We start from the raw sequence: 27,039 nt of genomic DNA on the forward strand, positions 1-27,039 counted from the left end.
GACCACAGACACACTCAGAAGGTTTAATCTGGACACCTCATGGCCAGTCAGGTTGACACAAAATTAACCATCACAGGTTCCGAGTTAGTTTAATGAAGCCAAACTAAAAACAAGCCCTTCTAATGCCTAATATAACACAAGTTTGATCAAACCTCCCCTAAGGCTTACTAAATCAGACTGGAAAGGAAGCATCTTGGCACACAGAAGAAAACAATATCGTCTCCTTCATTCGCTGATGCCCCAAATGAGTAGAAAAAGTAGTGTCACGCTTTCAACATGTGGCCTTCAGTTAATAGTTTACTGTCATATAGTTGTTTGCTTATCACAGTTGTGTCATATTGTAGGATTGTACATTTTTTAGTGAGTAAAAAGAAAATCCACATCTTACAAAAAAAAATTATTTTACTCAGTGGAAAGAAAATGTTAAAACCTTGGGGTCCACAGTACTTTTTCAAGATGCCATGGATTTTTTTCAAACATTTAATGTTGGAAAGTTATTCTCAGATGCATTTTTAATATATGTATGTATGCACGTTAAAGCACTTGCTTTTTTTATTGGAAGGTAAGGGTTTTGCAGAAATCCTTTAAAAGACTGATTATTATGGAAAATCATTTTGAAATTTGAGAACATAAATTACTTTCTGCCTTCCAAATCTTCATGGCAAAGAAACATGCTCTGGAAAACTTTTCAAGCTCTTAAAATTTTACAGTGATGGAAAGGTTGCCTGACACCCATTACAGATAATAGTGCCTGTTACTCTCCTGTCGTTCTTCTCTCAACCATGGCTTTCCACCAAGCAACATTAAACAGAGGAGATAAAGACCAAATACTCTTCTGATAGGCTGATACCCATTTGATCTAATACAAATGACAAAACAAGAATAATAAAGAGAGAAAACTGCTTTCCTCCTGGTTCTGTCAATCACAAATAGTACTGAATTTAGTTCTACCTCTCAAAATTTCAAAATATGTGACATTGCTTTGTATGCATCTATTTGTCCTTTGGTTGTTTCTGTATTTAAAGAGACAAAAAGTGTTCATTACATAAAATCTTTCCTATGTTTTAAATTTATTTTGAATGATAACCTTTAAATCTGAAACAAATTCTGTGGTAAAATTACACTTAAGATGAGCCCTTTATCACAAGGACTTGAGTAGGAAAAGACTTGCTGAAAACCTTTGGGGGGATGAACTACAGCGCAGAATTACAGTAGTCTTGCCAGCTGAAATTGGAAGTCATATTGTTGCCCCTCAACTGAATCGAGGGCAAATCTGGCCCACTGCCTGTTTTTCTAAATAAAGTTTTATTAGAACACAGCCATACTCATTTCATTTCTTCGTTGTCTGTGGTTGCTTTTGCATTGCAACTTGCAGAGCTGAGTAGCTACAAGAGATACCATATGCTCACAAAGTCTAAAATATTTACTATCTGGTCCTTTACAGAAAAAGTTTGCCAAACCCTGTTGTAAATATTTCTCCTTTCCCTTCATCTCCTGCAGACAGTAATAACCAGTGGGAAAAGACATAGCCTAAAATCTCTTACGACAAGAAGCAGAACATAATGCATCTTTTTCCTGGATTGTGCCAGTGATATTTCCAGGCCCCTGACAGCCTCATACATTTCCAGGGGCCCAGCAATCAGAAGTCATTTCTGGGTCTTCAATAGCATGGCCTTCCTGCACTGTCCTCTGAACAGACACAGAACATCAGAGTATCCAAAACTATAATTTTTTAAATGTTTTATTTTTATTTTTATTTTTGAGAGAGAGAGAGTGTGGGGGTGGAGCAGAGAGGATGGGGGACAGAGGATCCAAAGTGGGCTCTGCGCTGACAGCAGAGAGCCCAAGGCGGGGCTCCAACTCACAAACTGTGAGATATTGACCTGAGCCAAAGTTGGACGCTTAACCAACTGAGCCACCCAGGCACTCCCAAAACTTCAATTTTAACTGGTGGTGATGTTAGGGTTCATTTAGTGCATTCCTGTCACCGTACTGATGAGAAAACTGAGGTATGTTTCCAGTTTAAAAGGATGGGTGCCCATGAAAACTGAGGATTTAGGGCAAAATATCCATACTATTAACTACTTTTGACTTTTACATCTTCCATTATCACTTAATTTGTTTTAGTTTCAACTCTGCACCTGAAACAATAACAAAATTTAAGTTAAACACATCTAGAATTTTCAGTGGAGGGAACAGTATTACATTAGCTATAGCCACATTTTGCCTCCTTTTTTTTCCAGTTGTGTCTATATCCACATGGAATCATCAACTTCAATGTTTTGGTCACAAAGCAAGCAAACAAGCAAGCAAAACTTTGATGTCTGTCTATACAACAGCAGGGAGAGAATGCAGACCCTTTTACTTACTTACGAGACCCTGGAGGAGTGTCTACGGTTTTTAAAGCTGACTGCAAATATATTTTTGGAGGCAGGAAGTACGTGCTGTCTAGTGTCTGTTTGCTGCTTGCCAACTTTGCTGGTCCATAAAATACTTCAGTGACTCCACATAGTGTGGTGCTGGCTGTCAGCTTCCTTTCAACTCAAGTCACCAAGAGCAACAAGTGCCATTGTAGACGGATCCCAAGAGAAACATGTATCTTCCATATCCCGTGGGCAGGTACTTACATATAGTTTCAGTTTATGGTTATTACTCTCTGGAGACATCTGTCTGCTGGGTTTATTTTTTCCTGATGTTGTACCACATCATAAAGTCTAGTGCCAAGAGCCCTTTAACTACTCAGGAATATTTTGTTTTCTGTTGTTTTAGTCACTTTACTACTTTATTTCTGCAGGCCAAACGGAGTAGAGAAAATCAGTAGCAACTCTCCACTCGACAGCCTCATAGCTTAACCTGGCTGTACTTGGTTGCAAGTTTTTCTTTTGTGAGAGCTTTAAATCTCTCCTTGCATGAGAAGTGATGGGCCCCCTTGTGTGTATGTGCAACAGAGTTGTACTGAGATTTCCCATGAAGTGTGAAGGCTCTCAGAAAACCTTCCAGGGAAAATTTGGTTTTAAAGCAAGTGGATCAAATGGGTCTCATCAGTTGAAAGGAACAAAATTCATAGTTGATGTTTTTATTATCAGCTATAGTACTGTAGAATAGCTTGTGTTTGCAGGGAAAATTAACTTTAAGCCTATTTTTGTTCCCTTTTGTTGCTCTCAATAGTACTACTTAAATAAATGTACTTAAGAATTTCTATTTCTCATTTTCAGATAATTTAATGGTTTTTATCATATTTTTATATAAAATTATAGTGATTAAGTCATTATTTGCCTAATAAATCTACAACCTTTTTGTGGAAAAAAATTATTCAGGTCAGACAACTATTGTCAAACATCTTTTAACACATGTTTTCAACCTTTGCCATAGCTTCTTGCATAAACAGACCTTTTGAAACAAAGCATGGAAAATTTAATCCACCTGGGCTCATATTATCAAAACTAGTAGGCTGGATTATTTTCCATGGTGTCAGCACCAAGATTATCTCTTGAAAATATGACTTTAAAAGCAACATTCGCACAGATATTACAAATGTTGCCTCTCCCTCACTGTTACAAATAACCTTTATTTCTATTTTTTTTAATATGAAATTTATTGTCAAATTGGTTTCCATACAACACCCAGTGCTCAACCCAACAGGTACCCTCCTCAATGCCCATCACCCACTTCCCCCTCCCTCCCACCCCCCATCAACCCTCAGTTTGTTCTCAGGATTTAAGAGTCTCTTAATGGTTTGGCTCCCTCCCTAACTTCTTTTCATTCATGGCTGTAATTAGCATCTTCTCATGCAGCCCCTCTCTCAGTCTGCACACACAGATTGCCTGTTCTTTAGCAGTCACTAGTGACCTTTTTTCTTAATGCTCATTTATTTATTTTTGAGAGAGAGAAAGAGAGAGCATGCAGAGAAGGGGCAGAGAAAGAGAGGGAGACACAAAATCTGAAGCAGGCTCCAGGCTCTGAGCTGTCAGCACAGAGCCCGATGTGGAGCTCGAACTCACCAACCGTGAGATCATGACCTGAGCTGAAGTCAGACTGAACGTTACCCAGGTGCCCCAACTAGTGATCATTTCTCTGATTAATCTCTACCTGGTCAATTCAGCCAAGGTTCATTCCATGTATGACTGCAGCCCCATGACTTCACAATGCTACTACCCATTTATTTAGGGCAGCCTCGTGTGTTTTCCGAGAATCCAGAGTAGTGAGGAAGAGGACACGGAGGTCCAACTCACCAAAGCTGCTTATGTCCAGGAAAATACCGTGACTAGTCAACCTTGAGAACATGGTCACACAGGTTTGAACTATTACATCATCATTCACATGGATTTGTTCAGACACACAAATTACTTGAGCACCTCAGACCTTGCTGCACAGTTTCATGTTTTCAATTTTCAAATGTCTTGCTTTAGAAGCAGAGATTTTAGATGATAAGTCACTTGTATTCTTTGTCGCAGTTGTTAATAGTGTTAATAAAACCTTGTACAAAGTATGCAGCAATGACATGTCAATGTGATGCTCAGCTGGCATTTTTAACTCAATTTGGTATATATATATATGTGTGTGTGTGTGTGTGTGTGTGTGTGTGTGTGTGTGTGTGTGTGTATTTTTATGTTAAAACACAAATTCTGAGTTCAACACTATCTCAGTCCTTAAAGCAGCTCCAAGGGAAAGGCAATGAGGTATCTGGAAAGGAGGCTGAATAGGACAGAGGTCTGAGCATGGGGCCCAGCTGACCTGTGACTTGTAGACCGCGGCTGCAGGCAGGGGAAGCAGCACACAGAAGACAAGATCCCTATTATATCACAGGATTATATTACAGCATGATGTTGTGCAGAAAATAAGAAGGAGGCAGGCCTGCCCACATGGTCTCTCTGAAAGAATGGGGCAATTCATGTTCTAATGGGGATCTTAAAGTCCAGACAAAAGAGTTTGGATATGACAGTGAGAAAGAGGAACTATAAGTTTCAAAATAAGGAATTGGCATGATAAAAGCAGTCCTTTAGGGAGCAGGGTCTGGAACGCCTAGGCAGGTTGCATTCCAAACGCACTTGGCTTGATGGGTCATGGGATTTACTGTTGAAATGTCACCTTTTTAGTTAGACCTGCCCTGGCACTCTGTCCAAACTTGCAAATCCCTCAGCACCTGCTGTGTGTGAAGTTTTTTTCCTCTTTAGCAGTTATCACTCTCTGACACTGTATGTATTTTATTTATTTACATTGTGCGTGACCCAGCTGACTAGAATGCAAGTTCTGCAAGAGCAGAGATTTTTGTCTGTTTTATCCACTACTGTGCCTTCACCACCCAGAACACTGCCTTATGCACGGCAGGCCCTGAGGAATACGTTCTGCATGAATTAATGAATTTATTAGGACAGGTGTCTCCGCTTTCTGAAAGCCTACATGCCACCCACTTTGCTTTGACCAAAGCAGACCCACATTAGTGCCTGTTTTTGCTAACCAAAAGAAATCTGAAAAGGATTTTCACTTTTACAAAAAAAAAAAAAAAAAAGCTGTTACCGTACTAAAGTAGGTTTTTCTTAACAGCAAAGTGGTGTAACACAACCTTTTGGAGCACGGGGTTGGAGGGAAGGATGAAAGGGGGGGACACTCTAGGCCATTTGGGCTTATGAAGGTTTTTGTAGTAACACTTTATTTTTGCATAGTAGGAAACCTGTACCTGTACCAGGCCTGATTCTGGTTACTGGTAATTAAGGAGCAAATAAGAGGGGCGCCTGGGTAGCTCAGTTGGTTGGTTGACTGACTTCAGCTCAGGTCATGATCTCATAGTATATGGGTTCGAGCCCCATGTCGGGCTCTGTGCTGACAGCTCAGAGCCTGGAGCCTGCTTTGGATTCTACCTCTCTCTGCCCCTCCCCTGTTCACTCTATCTCTCAATAATAAATAAATGTTAAAATTTTTTTTTTTTACAAAAAGGAGCAAATAAGAGAGACAAGGTTCCTGCCCTCGTAGAGCTTATATTCTAGAAGAGGAAACCAAAATAAACAAATACTCCCAGATGGTACTGTGCTCAAAGGAAAATATAACAATGTAACAAGAATACAAAATGTTAAACAGAATGTTCCCCTATTGCATGCACTGAATAGGTGACAGTTGGAAAGACAGTTTTTGTTTTTTACTTTAAATTCATGGTCTCTGAACACTATCCAGTGGTTTCCACTCTCAGCTATGTTTCCTGGCAACAGTCACAGAAACAGAGCTTGCAGAGGCAAGAAATTGACTGACGGGTTTCTGAATTGCAAACCTCAGGCCCTTTAAGAAATAGTGTGCCTGTTATCTTGTTCTTTCTATTCAGCATGACGGTTCCCAATCGTTCGATTCATTCATCAGCTGCCTACATAGTCTACACATAGAATGGAAAACGTATCTTACTGCTATTGAAAAAATAGAGATTTTCAATTTAATTTTGATAGGCCACGACCCATTCAATTCATTCCAGACCGAGTGTCTTCACAGGATTCGGACTGGTGATGGATACCTGGAAATGAGACAGCAATGGAGAAGAGTCTGAACTTTCCCATCTCAGGGTGCCTGGGTGGCTGCAGGTTAAGCCTCCAACTTCAACTCAGGTCATGATCCCATGATTCGTGAGCTCGAGCCCCACATAGGGCTCTCTGTGCTGTCAGTGCAGAGCCTAATGGATCTGTGTCTCCCTCTCTCTACCTCTCTCTCTCAAAAATAAACACTAAAAAAAAAAAAAAAAGCTTAAAAAAAATGAACCTTCCCATCTCAAGGCCACTTCTTAAGAAGGTTATGATCCTTTTAAGAAAGAGACTGAAACAGACCGAATATAGATGAGGAAACATGGTTAGAAGTTAGAAAAACAGTACTTAACAACAGTAAAAACAAGAGATTTAAACTCTGGACACAGACGTAGAAGAGGAACTAAAAGAAGGAGCATCAAAAGAATCCTATCTTGTCTACCCAGAAATTCTTCAAAAAATTCAGGTATTTACTCTGTATTTTTAAAGATAGAGAATTCTTTTACAGAATACATCTTTTACAGAATCACAGTCTTTAAGAATAACTTCGGATGGGCTAAAAGCCAGATAAACCAGAACATGCCACCCCCCAAAAAAAGTCTTCTTTTTCTTGAAAACAAACCAAAAAAATAAAAAATAAAAAACAGGAATAGGAGAAGATACAGTCCTATTGTTGAGGACCAAATTGTTACTATCACACAGAGAAAACTGAGCTATTCAAATCCTAACTTACGCCTTCTTTGACATTAAAAAAAAAATGATTTTTAAACTAAAAGGGATTTTTGTAATGTGATTCAGAGAAAATAAAAATATATGATGGGCAAATTATTGGTCACTTTTAATGAGTCTCTGTTGCTGGGTCCGGATGCCATCAAAGGATTTGTGGGTGAAATTAAAGAACTTTTATTAATAAACTGGAATAAATCTTGAAAACTATAGGGGCGCCTGGGTGGCTCAGTCGGCTAAGTGTCCGACTTCGGCTCAGGTCACGATCTCGCGGCCAGTGACTTCGAGCACCACGTTGGGCTCTGTGCTGACAGCTCAGAGCCTGGAGCCTGTTTTGGATTCTGTGTCTCCCTCTCTCTCTGACCCACCCCGTTCATGCTCTATCTCTCTCTGTTTCAAAAATAAATAAACGTTAAAAAAAATTAAAAAAAGAAAACTAGAATAGGAGCCAAATGACCAGAGAAAGGAAAATATCCTGAGTGTCAAAAAAACAAAAAAAAAAGAGGAAAGTAGGGACCCTGGATTTTGTTGTATATTGATAAGCTCAATTACAACTCCTAGAAATGCTCCAGATAGAATATAAGCAAATGATTTCTAATCAATTCAAATGGATGACTGTGGTTCCTAAAGAGAAACACAAGTTCACCAAGAGCAAGAAACACTAAACTATGCTCATTTCTAATTTGATAAGTTTGCCTGCTTGCTCTATCAGGGGAATAGGCAGAATGTCTGGGTTTCAGCAAAGCACTGGGAAGTGTTTTATCATATCCTTGAGGAAAAGGAGAAATTCAGGCAGGAGGATGTGACTCTTATGAGGATCTGTACCTTGTGTTGGAAGTCTCCAGAGATGAGCCATGGTTTTTTGTAAGAAAACTGAAGACGAGTGTAGGACACTTGGCGACTTCCTTGGAGTAGGGAGTTGGTAGCTCATGCTGGGAATAAATGAATCAAGATTAACATAATAAAATGTAAAAATAACAAGTGTAAAAAACTTTTTAGTAATCCAACTGAGAGACATCTCATAAGTTTGGTTTACATGAAGTTAAATTTGAGCCAATGTTGTCATTTGCTTCTTTAAAAATACTGTAACTTTATTTATTTATTTTGAGAGAGAGAGAAAGCGTGAGTCAGGAAGGGGTAGAGAGAGAAGGAGAGAAAGAGAATCCCAAGCAGGCTCTTCACTGTCAGTGCAGAGCTCCACATGGGGCTGGAATCCACAAACTATGAGATCATGACCTGAGCCGAAGTCAGGCACTTAACCGACTGAGCCACCCAGGTACCCCCAAAAGTACTATAACTTTAGGCTGCATTAATACTTCCATTTCAAGGAAAAAGTAGTGATAGACAAAACCACATATTTATCACTTTTTGTCGTTAGTCAAGTATACCCCCAAACCCTGTATCATTTAGAAAGGACTTGAGACTGCTAACAAAATACGTATGGTATAAGTGGTTAAGAATAAGCAAAAGTCTGTCTTCCCACTAAATTGAAAACCCTATTAGGCACAGACCATCCCTGAGTTTCCAGTGCTTGCAAATATTTGTGACTGAAATAATACAATGAAGGTAAGTTAATGATAGGATAATATAAACAGGTCAGGAATGAAGTTAATCCATAGATAGGTATACCAGAAAAAACCTGTGTCATTATTAACATAGGTCACAAATTCACCTCTGAGCTTCCTAGCAGCCAAGGCAAGGAGAAAAATATATCCAAAGATCACTGTCTCCATAAAGTAAAATCTCATAATTTTTTCAAAAAGCAACAGATGATGCATTGGCTTGATGGATTATGGGATTTCACTCATCTTCAGAGTTTTCTTACAAAAAAACCATGGCTCATCTCTGGAGACTTCCAACACAAGATACAGATCCTCATAAGAGTAACATCGTCCTGCCTGAATTTCTCCTTCTTTCCTTCAAGGATATGATAAAACACTTCCCAGTGCTTTGCTGAAATCAAGACATTTCATCTGCTCTATTCCCCTGATAGAGCAAGCAGGCAAATTTATCAAATTAGGGGCGCCTGGGTGGCGCAGTCGGTTAAGCGTCCGACTTCAGCCAGGTCACGATCTCGCGGTCCATGAGTTCAAGCCCCATGTCGGGCTCTGGGCTGATGGCTCAGAGCCTGGAGCCTGTTTCTGATTCTGTGTCTCCCTCTCTCTTCCCCTCCCCCGTTCATGCTCTGTCTCTCTCTGTCCCCCCAAAAATAAATAAACGTTGAAAAAAAAAATTTAAAAAAAAAATTAGGAAATGAACATAGTTTAGTGTTTCTTGCTCTTGGTGAACTTGTGTTTCTCTTTAGGAACCACAGTCATCCATTTGAATTGATTAGAAATCATTTGCTTATATTCTATCTGGAGCATTTCTAGGAGTTGTGATTGAGCTTATCAATATACAACAAAATCCAGGGTCCCTACTTTCCTCTTTTTTTTTTGACACTCAGAATATTTTCCTTTCTCTGGTCATTTGGCTCCATAATAAGTTTTCAAGATTTATTCCAGTTTATTAATAAAAGTTCTTCAATTTCATCCACAAATCTTTTGATGGCTTCTAACATAATAAATCCAGACCCAGCAACAGAAACTCATTAGAAGTAGCCAAATTTATTCACCATATTGCAAGAAAAATCTCCTGGAGAAGAATTTTCTAAATTTTCACATGATACCTCATTGAACAAATACAGTGTGAAGTGCAGAGAAACTCTTATAAATAGTAAATTGGTTAAATGTTTTTTGATCTTCAAGAAAATAGCAAAAAATTGGGGCACGTGGGTGGCTCAGTTGATTAAGCGTCTGACTCTTGATTTCAGTTCCTGTCTCATGATCTCATGATCTCATGATCTTACGGTTTTGTGAGTTCCAGCCCCACGTCAGGCTCTGGGCTGGCAGTGTGGAGCCTGCTTGGGATTATCTCTCTCCCTCTCTCTCTCCCCCCCTTCCCCAACTCATGCTCTCTCTCTCTCTCTCTCTCTCTCTCTCTCTCTCTCTCTCTCTCTCTCTGAAACTAAATAAACTTTAAAAAAAATAATTTTTAAAAAGAAAATAGCAAAAAATCACAGTTTAGTGAAAGCAATTCCATGAGTGATCAAGGCAATTAGGTTAAAATACACAGGTTGTCAGGAGTCATGTTTGCTCTAGACCCTGTGCTGTGGTGGGAAAGATGCAGGAAAAGAAGGAAATATGTATCTCCAAGACAGTCCTTTTTGAAACCAAACTTTTGCTAGTAACTGAACACTGAAGAATTTGAATTTGGATTCCCTGGCAAGAAGTGACAGTACAGATACTTTATGTTGACAGCTAAATTTTGAATCTTTTGTTTAGATGCGAGAATAACAATGGGCCTGTATCAAACTTGGAGAGATGTAGGACCAAACTGCATATGTGTAAAGAACAGTGACAGGGCATTGAGGAGGGCACGTGTTGGGATGAGCACCGGGTGTTGTATGTAAGCGATGGATCATGGGAATCTTCTCCCTGAAACCAAAAGTACACTGTATACACTGTATTTTAATTAACTTGACAATAAATTATATCAATAATAATAATAAAGAATAGTGACAGCGAGAGTGACAGATGTGGACATTGTTTCATATGCTAAGTAGACAAAGAACTGAGCTGAGTGTAATCTGAAGACTGACAGGAAGGTCATGAGGATAAAACCAGCCCCAAATATCTGAAAAACTAACACTTGGAGGAGGGAACACATGTGCTTGTAGTCCAGAGCCTGACCCAGGACCTGTAAGTAAAGGGCATGAATAAGGAGACTTGAATCAGAGGGGAAGTAGTCTTCCCAGAGTAGTGTGGGCTATGCCAGTACTGTGCTGCCTTAGTGTTGGGAGAGTTCTGGACACTGGAAAGGTTCAAAGAGGAACTTCACAGTCATCTATCCGTAATGTTTTAAAACTAATCCCCGTCTAGAGAGGGAGCTCAGTCAGAAATCCTTCAAACCACAAGGATTCCCTGATCCTGGGGTGAGAATCAGACTGAGCATGTCCTCTGCCTGTGGTTAGTCAGTTCCGGGGGCTGCTCTGAGGGGAGGCTCTCGAAGTGCTGATGGGTTCTATTGCCTTGTTTTAGTTCATCTCCATTACCCATAGTCCTCTACAGAAACATACTATGCAAGCAGAAACAGCTAGTTCCCATACCCTCTAATTTCCTCGTAATACCACACAGGTAAAATGCCACATTTCATTTTTTAAAACTGTTAGCTGATGACCCTATTTTTGCAAATTCACAGAGATTACAGTGATAGTATTTATTGATTAGGGTCTTTATTAATATTTAGAGCTCATTGCACCTGAAAAGCAGAATCATGCAGTGTGTTTTTTTTTTTTAGTTTCAAGTTTTTGCATGCAGTGTTTTTAATCAAATATTCCAAATCACCTTTAAAGACACCAAAAATGTCATATTTAATTTTCATTGCTTTGTGATGGAAGCTGAGTGTGCTGTGGATAGATTTCGTGTGCAAAATGCCCTTCCTTTATGGAAAAATTATGCAGAAAGGACATTTTGCAAAATGCCAAGTTTAGAAAGAAGGGGTAAACTTAGGAGGATGGAAGAGAAAAGTGGGCTCCAGCCAGTCCTCTGATAATGAGGCTTTGATTTCAGTAGGCGGCACATCTTCTAGGTAAGTCATGTCAGCCAGTGGGTCATGTTTGGTCACTAATGTTAGCATGTGTACTCCAGTCATCCTAATTCATGATGCACTCACGAGGCTTTCCATCACATGTACTGAAACACACACTTTATCACAGCAATACTTAAAAATGTATGAAAAATCAAAGGCAGGGCTAAATTTCCTTCAGAGGATATTTCTGAAGAATTGTTTTCTTGAAAAAAAAAAAACTCTCTATCTGCTTCCTGTTAGCATTCTTTATTTTAAGCGCATGATTCCATTCCACTTAAGATATTAAATGGGGCGCCTGGGTGGCGCAGTCGGTTAAGCGTCCGACTTCAGCCAGGTCACGATCTCGCGGTCCGTGAGTTCGAGCCCCGCGTCAGGCTCTGGGCTGATGGCTCGGAGCCTGGAGCCTGTTTCCGATTCTGTGTCTCCCTCTCTCTCTGCCCCTCCCCCGTTCATGCTCTGTCTCTCTCTGTCCCAAAAATAAATAAAAAACGTTGAAAAAAAATTTTTTTAAATAAATAAATAAATAAGACATTAAAGACCTCCCCTCCCTTAATGCTTTCTTCATAGTTGATTCACATGGACAGTTATACTATGGAGAGCTTATCATCCACCAAAATACTTGCAAAAAACACTTTCTAGGTGGAAATGTGTGGTAGTTTCAGTCTGCAAAGCCCATGCTGTTAATTTGCCTCCTCATTGAGCTAAGTTCATTGAAATGTCTACTGTAAACATCAGCTCCATTTCTCCTGTCTTCATTGCATTATTCATAATTGCTTGTGAGTGGCCGGGGGTTGTGTGTTTGTGTGAATGACATTGTGTAACTTGCCATGGTTCATTTGGCAAGCATCAGCAGAGCTTTTCTGAATGCTTTATTTTCACATCATTTTAATTCTTGCTAAATAACCCATGCTTAAAGCACAAGTTCTGGAAGCTGGACATCATCTGTTCCTTAAGCATCCATGATATTTCCAGGTAAAGCGTTTTTGTTGTGTTTTATTTTTTGCCGAATTAAACCTGACAAATTGATTCTTAATTAACCCACAGAAAAAGTTGATGGTAGTTTTCTTGAGTGATAGAGGCCTTTGAACTGGTAATATTTTTGTATCATAAATATCCTTCTATGCATACAATAATCTTTGCCGTCTAAAGTTTTAGACAAAGGTCTGCATTAAAGATAATTTCCTCAGAAATAACATATAAATTATTGCTTTCGGCAAAACAAAGGCCGATAGCTGTTATAGGATATTTCAGGATTAATATTTAAAACAAAAATGTCCATATTTTTTAAACTGATCTTAAAACTTACCTGACTAAGTTGGTGACTCGTGCCAAAATGGGCCATTCTCCAGCTCCCAGCTCCTGCCTTCCTAATCTTCCACTATAAGTACCTAATTTTTATGTGTGTGTCATTGATCCTTCAGCAGTCTGGTGAAGCTTATGAACCATTCCTAAGAATAATGTTTTTAAATGTATAAAATACATGTGATTGTAAGAGAAAAAAATTATATTGAAATACTGTTATTAAAAATTTGAGCAATTTTCTGGTATAGCAATATCTATACTTTTTTATTAATACATTTTTTATAAACCTAGCAGTGACTCTAATAACTACCATAAATAATCTTGAACTAGCAATGAGCAAAATATGTATGCAAGATGAAACAATTATGGTTTCATCTACAACTATGAAATGGGACATGACCATATCTGTGCCTTCTATGAGTAACAAAGTCACAAGTACTGCTAATACCATCGTGGTTTGTTGCCATAGTTCGTGACAAAGAGGTCATTTTTTTCCCATCCATGCTCACAGCCCTCCTAAATTCTATCCACAGACCCCTTGGAAGTTCATGGACCCTGGATTAAGACACTTTGCATCCAGTGACTCTTGCCACTGCTTCCAATTTTATTCAATCAGTAGAGAGATGGAGTGGGGTAGTGGTCAGTTGTCAGCACAGATCTGTATGACACCCTCAAGAGCAATGGTGTCAGCAGAGCCACACTCACACCCCAGTGGTCTACCATGTCACTGCCAATGAGCCCAGCGTCTGAACACTGTCACCTCAAAGGGGTCATTCTGTGTCAGTTCACTGCTTTCTCCAGCCAGGGAGTCTCTCTGGAAATACTACCAAAATGCAATTAGTAGCAGAATGTATTTGTTATTCCCCATGATGTCATTCTCCAAGATCAGGAAATGTTCCCCAAATATCCTTTATGTTTATTTGCCTAAACCTTATATGCTCGGTCTGCACTTTCCCTAGGAGAGCGTGTTCTCTACATTCATTTCCTCTAGGAAAAAAAGTACTTCCATCCCTTTAAACTGGTGTTGTGCCCGTGATTTAGACCCACAATTCCATGTGGATGTTTAAAACTGGATTTGTCCTTTTCTCAAAATCAATTTTGTCTTCTGACCTTCCCGACTTTTCTCCTCCTGACTTCTTAGGTACATCACAGTAACTATATGTGGAAACCTCAGACTTTTCAGCCACTCCACCGCCTTCCCAAACTCTACTGCCCAATTTAATAACTATCCAAGTCAAGGAGCTCCTATGTTTACAACTTCCCTCCAGTGTCCCTCTCTATCCCCTTCCCATTTCTACCAGTTAGTTTACAACCTAACTTGGATCACCGTTACTCTTGCCCTTGCTTCTCAATTACTCAGATAGGTCCTAACACACACTGCTGTCAACTTGATTTTCCCAGAGTGCAACTCTGATGATAGTTCCCTGTTCAAAAATCTTCAATGGGTCCCGGTTATCTACTGAACTAAAGGCAGGCCCTGCCATAGAAGCCTCTCCACATCATGGCCTCAGACTCCCAATTCAGCAACTGTCTTACCCTGTGCTACAAACTTGATAATGCTTTGTTCATGAAACAGGGAACAGATATTTTACCTCATTTATTTTTTGCCTTATTACCTTTCTCATGTTGTACTCTCCTTCTGAAATGTGTTTCTCCAGAATGTCCTCTTGTTGAAACCTTACCGTTCCTTCAGAGACAATCCAATCTCAAGCATCATCCATTTATGAAGAGACTTTCTTGATGTGCTTCCACCATTCCCAACTGAATAATGGAACCCCTCCCCACTTTTAGCCTCTATAGCATTTTTCTTAGCATTTAAGAGCCTCTACCCTTCATTATGATCCAGTACAGTAGTCTCCCCTTAACTGCAGGGAACACCGGGGATGCCTGAAATAATGGATAGTACCAAACCTTATACATCCTATGTTTTTCCTATACAAACAGACCCATGGTAAAGTCTAAGTTATAAATTATTCACAGTAAGAGGTAAACAATAATAAATAATAAAATAGAACAATTATAATAATATTCTGTAATAAAAGTTATATGAATTTGGTCTCTCCCTCTCTCTCAAAATACTGTACTCAACCTTCTCCTTCTTGTGATGATATAAAGTGACAAAATGCCTCTGTGATAGGTGAAGTGAGGCGAATGACACCAGCATTGTGATGTAGTCTTAGGATACCTGTCAGAAATAGAATCATCTAGGGGCACCTGGGTGGCTCTCGGTTAAGCTTCTGACATCAGCTTAGGTCATGATCTCATGGTTTGTGGTTTTGAGCCCCGCGTCAGGCTGTGCTGACAGCTCAGAGCCTACTTTGGACTTTGTGTCTCCCTCTCTCTCTGCCCCTCACCCACTCCTCTCTCTCTCAAAAATAAATAAACATTAAAAAAATTCTTAAAATGTATAGGATCATCGGCTTCCGTACTATGGTTGACCACTGGTAACTGAAACCGTGAAAGGCAAAACCACAAATAAGGGAGGGACTACTATCTGTTCATCTTACCAACCAAATTAGATTTTTTAAAGTTTCTATTTAAATTCCAGCTGCATTAGATTTTTAATCCCTTAAAAATAGACTGCTTTAATTTATCCCTTGTACCTCAGTAGTGTTAGGCACACAATTTTTACAATGAGTACTCAGTATATGTTTTCAACTGAACTGAAATGATTCCTATGCAAAAAATGAATTTGCCGGGATGACCCACTTTACACTTTTCATGTACTACTGAAGGATAAGCTAGCTAGCACGTGTTCACTGACTCGATTTATTGATTAATTGGTAAATTTTAGTGATGCTGTGCTTGCACTTGGCCTTCCACCCACAGTCTCATGCACTAGAGTGCTCCTTCCTCCCCGGCCATTCCAATCATTGTGCTAACTCCTGCTGGGCATTCGAGGCTCAGTTTGGCCATCACTTTTGCCGGCAAGGCTTCCTAACCCCAAGTCTGGCTTCATGCTTATGCAACCTGTGTGTTCCCATGGAGCTCAGCACTTAGAAGGTTGCCACAGTTGGTGCCATACTTTGCTGTCAGCATCTTGAAATTTTTTTTAACATCTTGATATAGTTTTTCAACAAAGGGCCCACATTTTTACTTTGACTCAACTCCACTAACGGAGTAACCAGTCCTACCTAACCCCTCCTTTCCTGCATATTCCTGTTGTCCCCTATATTTTCCCAGTCTTTGCAGTCATCACTCAGAATTCTAATTTTCTGTTTACATCTGCTGAATGTTTATTTATTTAATATTATTTAATTTAATTTAAATTGAATTCATTTACATTAAAATAATTTAATAAATTTCATATTTATTTAACTTTCTGTTTATTACTCTTTATACCTCAACAGACCCTAAACTCTGTCAAGGCAAAAAAAAATCTTATTGTTGTATCCCCATGACTCAGCCTAGTATTATATACTTAATATTTGCTGGTTGACTAAATGGATGAATGGTTGAGGGAAGGAGGAATTAATGAATTAATGAATGTATTTGTCTATCGATAGCCCTTTGGGCAGCCTGAGCAGTGAAGGTCTTTGGCTTGCTGTCTTCAGATGGCTCCTATAGAAATTCTAGTTTGGAAACTATGCTTGTTAGAAAGGAGTGTAAGATTGGCTCAAGAAAGGAGCACCTGGGTGGCTCAGTTGGTTAGGTGTTTTGACTCCTAGTTTCGGCACAGGTCATGATCTCATGGTTTGTGAGTTCAAGTCCCACATCGGACTCTGCACTAATGGCATAGAACTTGGGATTCTCTCCCTCTCTCTCTCTTTCTCTCTCCCACTCTCTTTCTCTCTCCCCCTCCCCTGCATGCTCACTCTCTCTCTTTACCTACCCCCGCTCTCTCTCTCTCTCTCTCTCTCTCTCTCTCTCTCTCACACTCTCTCTCTCTCAAAATAAATAAACTTAAAAAAAAAAGATTGGCTCAAGAAAGAAAAGGGCAAAGTAGTGGCATGAAGGAAAAAGTTTAAACAGCACCCAAATATTATCGAAGAAGGAACTAGCAAAGGACTCATGGTATAGATCTGTTTGGAACACAAACGCAGAGATCATGAAGCTACCATTGGGAAGCTCTTGGAGGAAGAAGATACCTTAGTGATTAAATAATGCCCTGCTTGCTTTTTCTAATGGTTTCTGGTCAGCCTGGATTCAGAGAGCATGCCTAGATAACAGCCAGTCACAAGAGGGGAAACATCTGTCACTGTCTTTATTTGATGTCGTATCATCCTCCCAACTATCTTAGTGATCGCTGAATTTCGTTTTCTCATTAGTAGCTTAGAGGTTTGTAGGTGCACTGGAATTTCATTTCTGGCTTACAATTTCCATTTCATGAAGGCCAATTTAAGGTGTAATTCAAAGTATCCTGAATTGTTAGATACAGGAGTGAAAAGTATGGTGAGTTGTTATTAACAAAGTATACTAGGTTTTTTTCACTAGTAGACTCCTCCTTCGAGACTCATCTATTTGAAATGATAACTCCTTCCCTCTCAGTTTGAAGAGATATAGCGGTATCCCCAAAAGTCTTGCAGAACCAAGAATGTTACTGCCATTCTTATCTATCCACACTTATTCAGCAACACTCTGCGGCAGCTCAAGGACAAACAATGTTGGAACCCTCTTTCTGCTACACAGTCTTGGATGAGTTAAAAAATGTTCTTAATTCTCGGTTTTCATATCTGTAAAATAGGAATAGTGATATTTCTATTTGTGAAGATAACATGGATAACACATGTGAAAGTGGCTTAGCACCATATCCAGCATATAGGAAACCCTCTATGAATGTTAGTCATTGTTACCAGCATACAGAACATAGGCAGTTATGAGCTTCAACTTGACTCTGTTTTGGGATAGGTGTAAAGAAATAAAGAATACATGGTATCAGTGAAAGGTCCACAAACTTTTCCTCTAAAGGGTCAGAGAGTCCATATGTTAGTCTCGTGTGCCATACTGTCTCTGCCACAGCTACTTAGCTCTGTAGCTGTAGCGTGAAAGCCACTGTAGACAATACATAAGCAAATGAATGTAGCTATGTGACAATAAAACTTTATTTACAAAAAAACAGACTTCAAGAGCCAAATTTGTTCCCTAGGCCACAATTTACCAATCCCTGGCTATAGGTCCTTGGGAGTTCCCAGTCAAATGCTATAGAAAGACTTGGACGACTTGTCAGGGCAAGCCGAAAGGAGACATGGACGAACTCCACTGCCATACAAAAGAATGTGGAAACTGGGGCGACTGGGAGGTTAAGCTCTTGATTTCAGCTCAGGTCATGATCTCATGGTTCATGAGATTGAGCCCCATATCGGGCCCCATGCTGTCAGTGAGGAGCCTACTTGGGATTCTCTCTCCCTCTCTCTCTCTGCCTCTCCCAGACTCATGCTCTCTCTGTCTCTATCTCAAAATAAATAAACATTAAAAAAAAAATAATGTGGAAACTGGTATTTTAGGGGAGATTACTCTATGAGCTTCCCAGAGATAGGTAAAAGTAAAAAGTATGTCCTAGAGCAAGTAGCTCAGGGATTGGTGTTTTGTTGTTGTTATTGTTTCCAATAACATTTCAGGATAAGTAACTTCAACTTTAGAACAGAGGCTTCTCCGGGGTGCCTGGGTGACTCAGTTGGTTAAGTGTCTAACTCTTGGTTTCAGTTCAGGTCATGATCTCATGGTTTGTCAGGAGTTTGAGCCCAGCACAGAGCCTGCTTGGGATTCTCTGTCTCCATTCTCTCTCTGCCCCTCCCCCACTCATGCAGGCTCTGTCTCTCTCAAAATAAATAAATAAACTTTAAAAAAAACAAACAAACAGAGCCTTCTCTTTTTATTAGACATTTTCCTTGGGAACTCAGCTCCCCCTCTGGATCTTGAGAGTACCACAATTTTAAGAATGAAAATGTCTGTAGATTGATTGGTAGAAAATGCTGCTTGTCACTTCTGCACCCTATGACTGCCGTATGAATAGACAGAGCTGAGGAGTCATTTCTTTAGCAGTTTGTAAGGAAATGGAAAATACATGGGTAGCAGAAAAAATCATTCCCTTCCCCTACCATTCTTATGAATATTATAAAGGAATGACAAATACCCATAAACAAAATTAGACTGTGAAAATGAGCCAGTGGCTTAGTAGTGGCTTAGAACACTTGATGGGTCACCAACGATGCCACATGTGAGGTGGATTCTGCCTCTTTGAAAGGAGATCAGCTGCAGCATGTACTCCTGGGGTAGGATGGCAAGAACACACTGGGGCCTTTCTCAGGATCCCCACTTGGGAAAGGATTTATGGGAAATTCACACATTCTTAGTTGCAGACATTTAAATACAGCATGCAACACACACACACACACACACACACACACACACACACACACAGTTCTCTTCATCAACAAAGTTGTAAAGGAACTCTATGTGCACCATACATCATATTATATTTTGACATTCAAAATGGCTAGTCCCTTCCAAGGTTTTTATTATTTAATTAGTGCCATTTCAAATGGGTCTGGTGCTTTAAACTATAGAAAAGAAATGAAGTCTGTCATGATAAGGCAAGTTTCTTATCAGATTTCTCTCTTTTTTTGTTGTTGTTTTACAGTTTTCTCCTTGTCTTTGGTTGCTTGATTTTGTCAGTGTTTTCCACCATCCCTGAGCACACAAAATTGGCCTCAAGTTGCCTCTTGATTCTGGTAAGTGATACATATGAGCAAAAATGTATATAAAGTTTATATAAGAACTGTGTATAATATTTATGCTATGCATTTTATCCCACCACAAAGTTCCATCTAGAAAAAAAAGAGTTACTGTGAAGTATAAAACTTTCAAAGATCACTGAAATATTGGCCTACCATTTTACCTTTTAGCCAGTCCTCAGGAATATATACAGATATTCAGCATTACTATTACATAGCAATATCTTATGTTGCAGTTACATCAAAACCAGAAGGCAGGACTTGGAAGCAGTTTTACTTACGTTTATTTATTACAATAAGCAAATTATAAGAAGAATAAAAATATCCATGAGGTCTCTCATTACATTGCTAAAAATTAAAAGGTAGAGAGCATTTTCTAGTAACTGCAATGTGGCAGTAGGTAAGTGTAATTAGCCAAGAACTAGGAGAATATAGCACCTCATAAGAAAACAGAAGGCTCCTTCATGCTCTTTTCGACCAACAGACTACATTCTGAGTTTTGCTGCTAACACAAGTCACCTGGTAAGAAATTCTGCAGTTAGCTCTGTTTCCATTATGCTGTCAATCCTCAACCATACAGAATTGCTCAATTCATTTTAAAATGGAAAAAGACCCCAAGATATTTTAGTCTGAATTATTCTGGGCCTTTTAAGCTCTTTTACTTTCTATTACAACTAAACTGTATCACTGTATACTCAAATTGCATCTGATTGAAAGTTTGGTTCATTTACATCCATTTTGATCCAGTCACTTAGTCCAAAAAATATCAGACTTGACAGTCTCAGAACTGTCTCAATGAACTATAAGTTGGAACAACTCACTTCTATAAAACCTTGTGGACTACATAGAAGGAAAGAAAAAGAGGGTATGGGGTAAGCTGCCTTTTATGTGCCCTAATAAACAGATATGGGTTATGTACAGCAATAAACATCTAATATAAGAAAATTATCCTTACCTTGAAGATGAAGACTGAAAGATCTCAACTCATATAAACTGACTGGAGGGCAGCTGTTCCTGCTACCTATGCTTTCAGTTGGCCAGTTTGTGCTTAAAGTTACCAAGACTTCATCAAGTCTCCGTCCTACATCAGGGAGAAATCATTGTTGAGCCTGGAACCAATCTATCCCAATTTGTTTCCATACAAATTGTGCTCAGCGGTATATTGTTAATGTTGAGGATGCTATTTCAAAACCAAACATAGAACACAGACCAAAAAGCACACTGGGAATTTGCTTCACTTATAAGGTTTCCATTTGGGTAGCAAGTGGGCTTTTAGCCTTATGCACTCCTTTGATAACAACAAATGATCTGAGCCCAAGGTCTAAGGCACAGCTGGCCTTTAAGTTCATATACAGAATTACAAATAGGAATTTTAGATTGAAAAAGTAAATCTGATTTTTAGACTCAGAAACATGAAAAACTTGGTCTACTGCATGACCAATGATTATGAATGAATGAATCAAGCATTAAGAATCCCATAAAAAGGAATTTTTCACAATCAGGTCAAGGATTCAAAATGTTAGGTTTACATCGTTCAAATCTCCGAAACATAAATTCAGCCTTTGCTAATGAGTTTCTAAATAGTCCAAAGAAACATATTCCTAAAAATCCCAAAGCTGATTTTTACCTTGATTTTTAAAACTTTCTGAGCAGTCGACAAATTCATGAGAGTTTAGTAACTAGGGCGCATTTGAGTAGATAAGAATGTAGATGTCGTCACATATTCCTCAGTTGTTTTCTTTGTGCCACCTTTATTCAGATATAATCGACGTATAACCTTGTGTAAGTTTAAGGTATGCCACTTGATGATTTTATACACATATATATTGCAAAGTGATTGCCACAATGAAATTAGTTAACACTGCATAATCTCACATCGTTACCATTTTGTGTGTGCCTGTGATGCGAACTTCTAAGATCTACTCTCAGCAGTTTTCAAGTATACACTACACTATTGTTAACTATAGTCACCATGCTGTGCATTAGATCCTCAAAACTTACTTATCTTATAACTGGAAGTCTGTGCCCTTGGACCACTTTCACCTTCCCTGCCTCAACCACCAGTCTTCTTTGTTTCTATGAGTTCAGGGGTTTGTTTGTTTTTTTCAGATTCTACATATAAGTGAGACCATACAGTATTTATATTTCTCTGACTTCTTTCACTTGGCATAAGGCCCTCAGGGTCCATTCATGTTGTCACAAATGGTGAGATTTCCTTCTTTTCAAGGTTGAATAATATTCCAGTGTGTGTGTGTGTGTGTGTGTGTGTGTGTGTGTGTGTGTGTGTGTATTTTCTTCAGATATATACCCAGAAGTGAGACTGCTGGATCATATGGCAGTTCTATTTTTAATTTTTTGAAGAGCCTCCATACTGTTTTCCATAGTGGCTGCACCAAATTGCATTCCCACCAACAGTTCTCTATTCTCCACATCCTTTCTTGTCTTTTTTATAATAGCCATTCTAATAGGTGTGAGGTGGTATCTCACTGTGGTTTTGATTTGCATTTCACTGATGATTATTGATATTGAGCACCTTTTCAATTGAGTACCTGCTGGCCATTTGTATGTCTTCTTTCCTCCCTCAGTCTTGAATGCCTTTGGATTTAGCAAAGCAGAAACCAGTTCCATTTGTTTTCAGCAATGCAGTAATTGCTGCAGATACATGTTCTCAGAAAGGTTGCTCTACTTCCCTAGGGAGAGTGCTTGCTTATTCTCCTATTGTTGCACTATAGGGATAAATGGTCAAGGTGTATGTTTTAAACCAAAGTGCACTCTTAAAACCTACCTAGAAATATGCAGACTGTGTTGCAGGTCTAAGGTTTCCCTGATGTTATTCTTCTGCATCAACATTTCTCCAAGAAATATGTTTTATTTAAAGGTTTCATGGTCTCCTGAGTTAGCTGAGTGAATGCTAAAGTACGCACACACACACACACACACACACACACACACACATACATCATGTAGAAAAAAAATAATTCAAGTATAAGCTTTGTTTTTATTTTTGTATTTAGTAATTAATAAAATGAAAAAGCATGCATGTTTTAATTCTTTTTCACAATTAGTTAATCTAGGATATCATAAAAGTTCAGTTGGTTGTAAAATATTGGAAAAAGCCAAGAGATACCTTCTTAATGGTTTAGGGAATCTCATTTATCCTTTTAATATGTATGTTTGAGACAGTTAATCTGATTTGAAAGTCTGTCTATCCTCTGAACATCTAATCAAACAGAATTCATAGAACACAACTCTGACTAGCAATGTTTTTAGTTCCCAAGATAAAATATATCTAAAGAATTGCCATCCAAATAGTCATATGAATGGCTTTTAAAATGTTTGCAAAAATTTATAATAAAGTCACTTTTGTATACTTTTGGCCACAAATAAAGCACCAGAGAAATAAGTTTAGAACAACTCTATATAAATCATGCATCACGGTTGTATATTTTTTCATAGCTCTGTCCCATGTGGGTTTTTTTTTAACACTTTAAAAGATGTTCCCATATTCTAACTGTAATTCCATTTCTGTGCAAGTAACAAGCACCCACACTTCTGACGGAGCACATGACAGGCCAGCTGGCTCCTGGACAAACTTGCCAAGCCCCTCTGTGACATTCATACTTTCCACCTGTGTTTGAGGGAACCAGTCTTTGGACTTGGTCTTGCTCTCACAGAGTCTTTGGCTCTCCATCTCCCATCCCAAGGGAAGAGACCTCATCATTCTCATCTAGAATTGCACTCCCAATGCTACTTATAAACTTGTGACTTACTGGCCTTGGTTACCAACCAAATGGATACACGCAAATTCTGTGTGAATTTGCTCTTTTATTCTTCCCAGTTGTGTGGACTGAGGTTTCATACTATGTACCAGGTTCCCTTCTGGCTCTCCACAGAAACATGGCACACAGCCCTAACAATGTGATGTAGACTCTGGAGCTGGGTACAATGAGTTCAAATTCTGCTTCTACCACTCTTTATATGTGTGCCTTTGGGAAACCACTTCTCTGTGCCTTAGTTTGCTCGTCTGTTAAAAGTGGATAATAATACAGCCTACTTCATAAAGTTGTTGTGAGGATGAATTAAATTCAAGTGCTGAGAACAGGGCTCAGCACAGAGAAAGTTGGCAAATATTGTAACCACTGGTTCTTCCATATTAGTGAAGCCTAATAAGGACAGTGAACAGTGGAATATTTGAAATTGCTACATTTGAGAAAATATCACACTTTTCTAATAGAAAACAAGGATCTTTGCTAGAATTTTCTCACCACAAACACAGCTAATTATGGCAGCTTTCTTTTTTTCTATGACAGCTTTCTATACAAATGTGTTCATCTAACTAAAAGTGACTCCATGGCACACATTCACCATGAGGCCTGTGTTCATAACAACCACTTACTTTTGGTGACTAATGAAACAGATTTTTATTGTTGTAGTTCTTTGATAAATGCATCTGATGAAAATGCTCACGGCTTCGTAACTTCTTCCCTCAGTATCTGCATCTGCTGGGTGCAACGTGAGGCAGGGATAACTAGATCTGCCAGAATGGCTTGCTCTGCCCTCACTCTGCGGATAACATGTATGAACTCAAGACTATAATACAAAACTGTGTACCCACATACCGAAGGCAATTCAAAGCTGGTGTTAATTTCCTATGTCTTGTAAAAAATTCTTCAAAACTGAAGGGGAGCTAGCTAGCGTTTTTTTAAGTACCTTTCATTTATCCGACTCGTTGATTTCTTATTAAAACAAAAACAAACCATAAAAACGTTCAATTTAAGTAGTAGTCCTCTCATTTACCAAATGGCTAATTACATTGTGCAAGATCATGCACTGGGTCTAAGACAGAGCCAAGATGCCATCTTAGGCCTGGCTGATGAAAAGCCTGAGCTGTCTTCTCAGTAGCCAGCAACCTCATATTCTCCTGCCTCTTAGTCAAGACTGACAGGTACTACCAAAGTGCATTTGCTGCTGCTCAGTGAAGCAATCACAAAGGTGTAAGGCTTCTTTTGGGTTCTCTCTATATATATATATGTCAAGTGATGCCTACAATCCTTTTACTTAGAATAAGTTAGTTTTTTTTTTTTCACAGAAAGTGTACTTACTAAGTTATCATAAATGGGTATATCAGTTTGGACCACCGTAAGTTCTTTGTATCAAGAATTCTAAACACTGCTTTGTAAACAAGCAAAAGCCTGATCTGTGGGGTAAGTAGTCAAGTATAAAGTTGTATTTTCTAGTCCCAGCTCACATTGCTCAGGTTATCGTGGTGCTGTTAAAGGAAACTCTTCTATTTCCAGGTTAAACTATTGTGGAAAGTTTTGTTTTGGTTTGTCTTGATTTCCTTAGCCTGAGGTCATATATTTTAGCATTTTGTATCCCACCTTCTTAAGAACAATGCTGTTCAGAGTGCAGTTCCTCTCCACTGGATAACTTCTGGCCTTCCAGATTCGTTTTAGAGTAGTCATTTTAGGGCTTTAAATGCAGGTTGTTCAACCCACTGAAAATAGATGATCTCTCCACTTAATGAAAGTGATGTGTATTATATGTAGAATTTTCTCTGAAGGTGGTCATTTCTAAAACTGCCCAACCACAAGCCATCAAAAGAATGACATTATCATTTTAAGGAAGCTAGCGAATGTCTTAGTATATTTGCTTCTCTACCCTCCTGCTGTGTTAGAAAGACTCCAAACCACAAATGGATTGTGCAAAGCATCTGGTCGAGTACTCAAACACATGGTCAAATATTCAGGTTTTCCCAAACATCTGGGTGTTTGGCACCTTCTAAACAGAGCATATGCAGATTTGCTAGTTTTGCTGGGTTTGCTTCATGTAGTGAAGCAAACATGGGTTTGCTGTTTCTTTGCACAATGAATCAGTTCCTGAATGTGTATGAATCCAATTTCGACAGATCTAATTATATACTAAATGCACTAGTGGAGCTTACTATTTAAAGAAAATCTGTAGTGAATTCTTTTGTAAAGTGAACAGTCCCCTTAAAAAGCTAATAACTACATAATTAATCTGTGTTGCATGTTTGTTTTCTTTTTCTAATATGGGTGCATGTGGGTTTTTTTTAATTGCTATATAAGCATCCATCATCTAACATGGCATTGAAGAATTAGAGGTGTGGCCACTTCCCATCTATCAGTATTAGGAGCGTGGAACATCAGCCACAAACACATGTACTAGTCCTTGCAAAGTAGAAACGTTTGTGCATAAAATTATATGGGTTTGATGTAGAAGATTACATTAAGTCTCTACATTTAAAGTTCTGGCATTAAACATTATAAGAGAAGATAACAAAGGATAAGGATAAGAATCCATTTGAGGATATTAAATCGTATGTTTGTAATGGAAGTGACAGAGTATGAGATATTAAGCAGTCAGATATGAGGAATGAGTGATCCTTCTTTATGTTTATCACATCTCTGTAATTTACTGCAGAAAGCTCTCAGAATACCCCAATGAACATTGAAAACTGCAATTATTTTCCTTTGCTTGTCTTTCATCAAGAAAAATGCAAATAAACTTTCAAATGATTCATGGAGACTAACAATCCTCATCAATCTGCTGATGACTGAAAAGAAAGAGCAGGAGTAGTTTAACACCTACGCTGAATCTTAACTGAGGGATAATAATATAGTAAGTTATCCTGTGAAAAGTATTTCAGATACCAGAGAAAAGGCTTGTTCGAGTTAAAGATAATGAAATTGTGCCTGAAAAAGACCACGTCCCCATCTGTAGTCAGGAAAGCAAGAACTTTACATATTTCTGATGTGAGTATCAGTGCCTGACCAAGTGGCCAATCTATCACAGAGCCACTCTGAGAAACTCTGTTTCCAGACTTGAGGAGCAACGCAGCAGACATCCTTAGAACTGTGAATGAACCACACTCCATTAGGTTCACGCCAATGCTGATGTCCTGAGCTCCACAAAAGTATATTCAGCTGAGAAAGAGAGAAGCAAGGTGGTATGATGAACACCAGAGGGCTCCTAGAAATTAACAGAGTCCAAGATGGTTGGCAATGGAAGGAAGGACACTCTTCCCTTACTACCCTTCCAGGCTTAAGTAATGTCCACCATTTGAAACCTGGGTCAAATTTAGTTACTTGCTCTTCCTGGAATAAACTGTGTCTTCCTTCTAATTTCCTTTGGCATGGGTTGCTTGACATTGTATCTCCTCCCTTATTCATTTATTTAACAATAAT

At 38.9% G+C, this 27,039-nt stretch overlaps 1 protein-coding gene across 4 annotated transcripts in view; it reads left to right on the forward strand.

The window, feature by feature from the left end:
• KCNQ5 (potassium voltage-gated channel subfamily Q member 5) overlaps window positions 1-27,039 on the forward strand; it is a 523,224-nt gene that overhangs the window by 328,559 nt on the left and 167,626 nt on the right. For 3 of the 4 annotated variants that reach the window (XM_011282435.3, XM_023254134.2, XM_023254135.2), the window contains exon 2: window positions 19,738-19,828. In XM_011282435.3, the coding sequence (XP_011280737.3) occupies window positions 19,738-19,828 (91 nt within the window). Of the gene's footprint in view, window positions 1-1,997; window positions 2,620-19,737; window positions 19,829-27,039 lie in introns of those variants that run through there. The other variant, XM_023254136.2, reaches the window with a different exon arrangement.

Source organism: Felis catus, chromosome B2 (assembly GCF_018350175.1).
Source record: "Felis catus isolate Fca126 chromosome B2, F.catus_Fca126_mat1.0, whole genome shotgun sequence".
Classification (NCBI taxonomy): Eukaryota; Metazoa; Chordata; class Mammalia; order Carnivora; family Felidae; genus Felis; species Felis catus.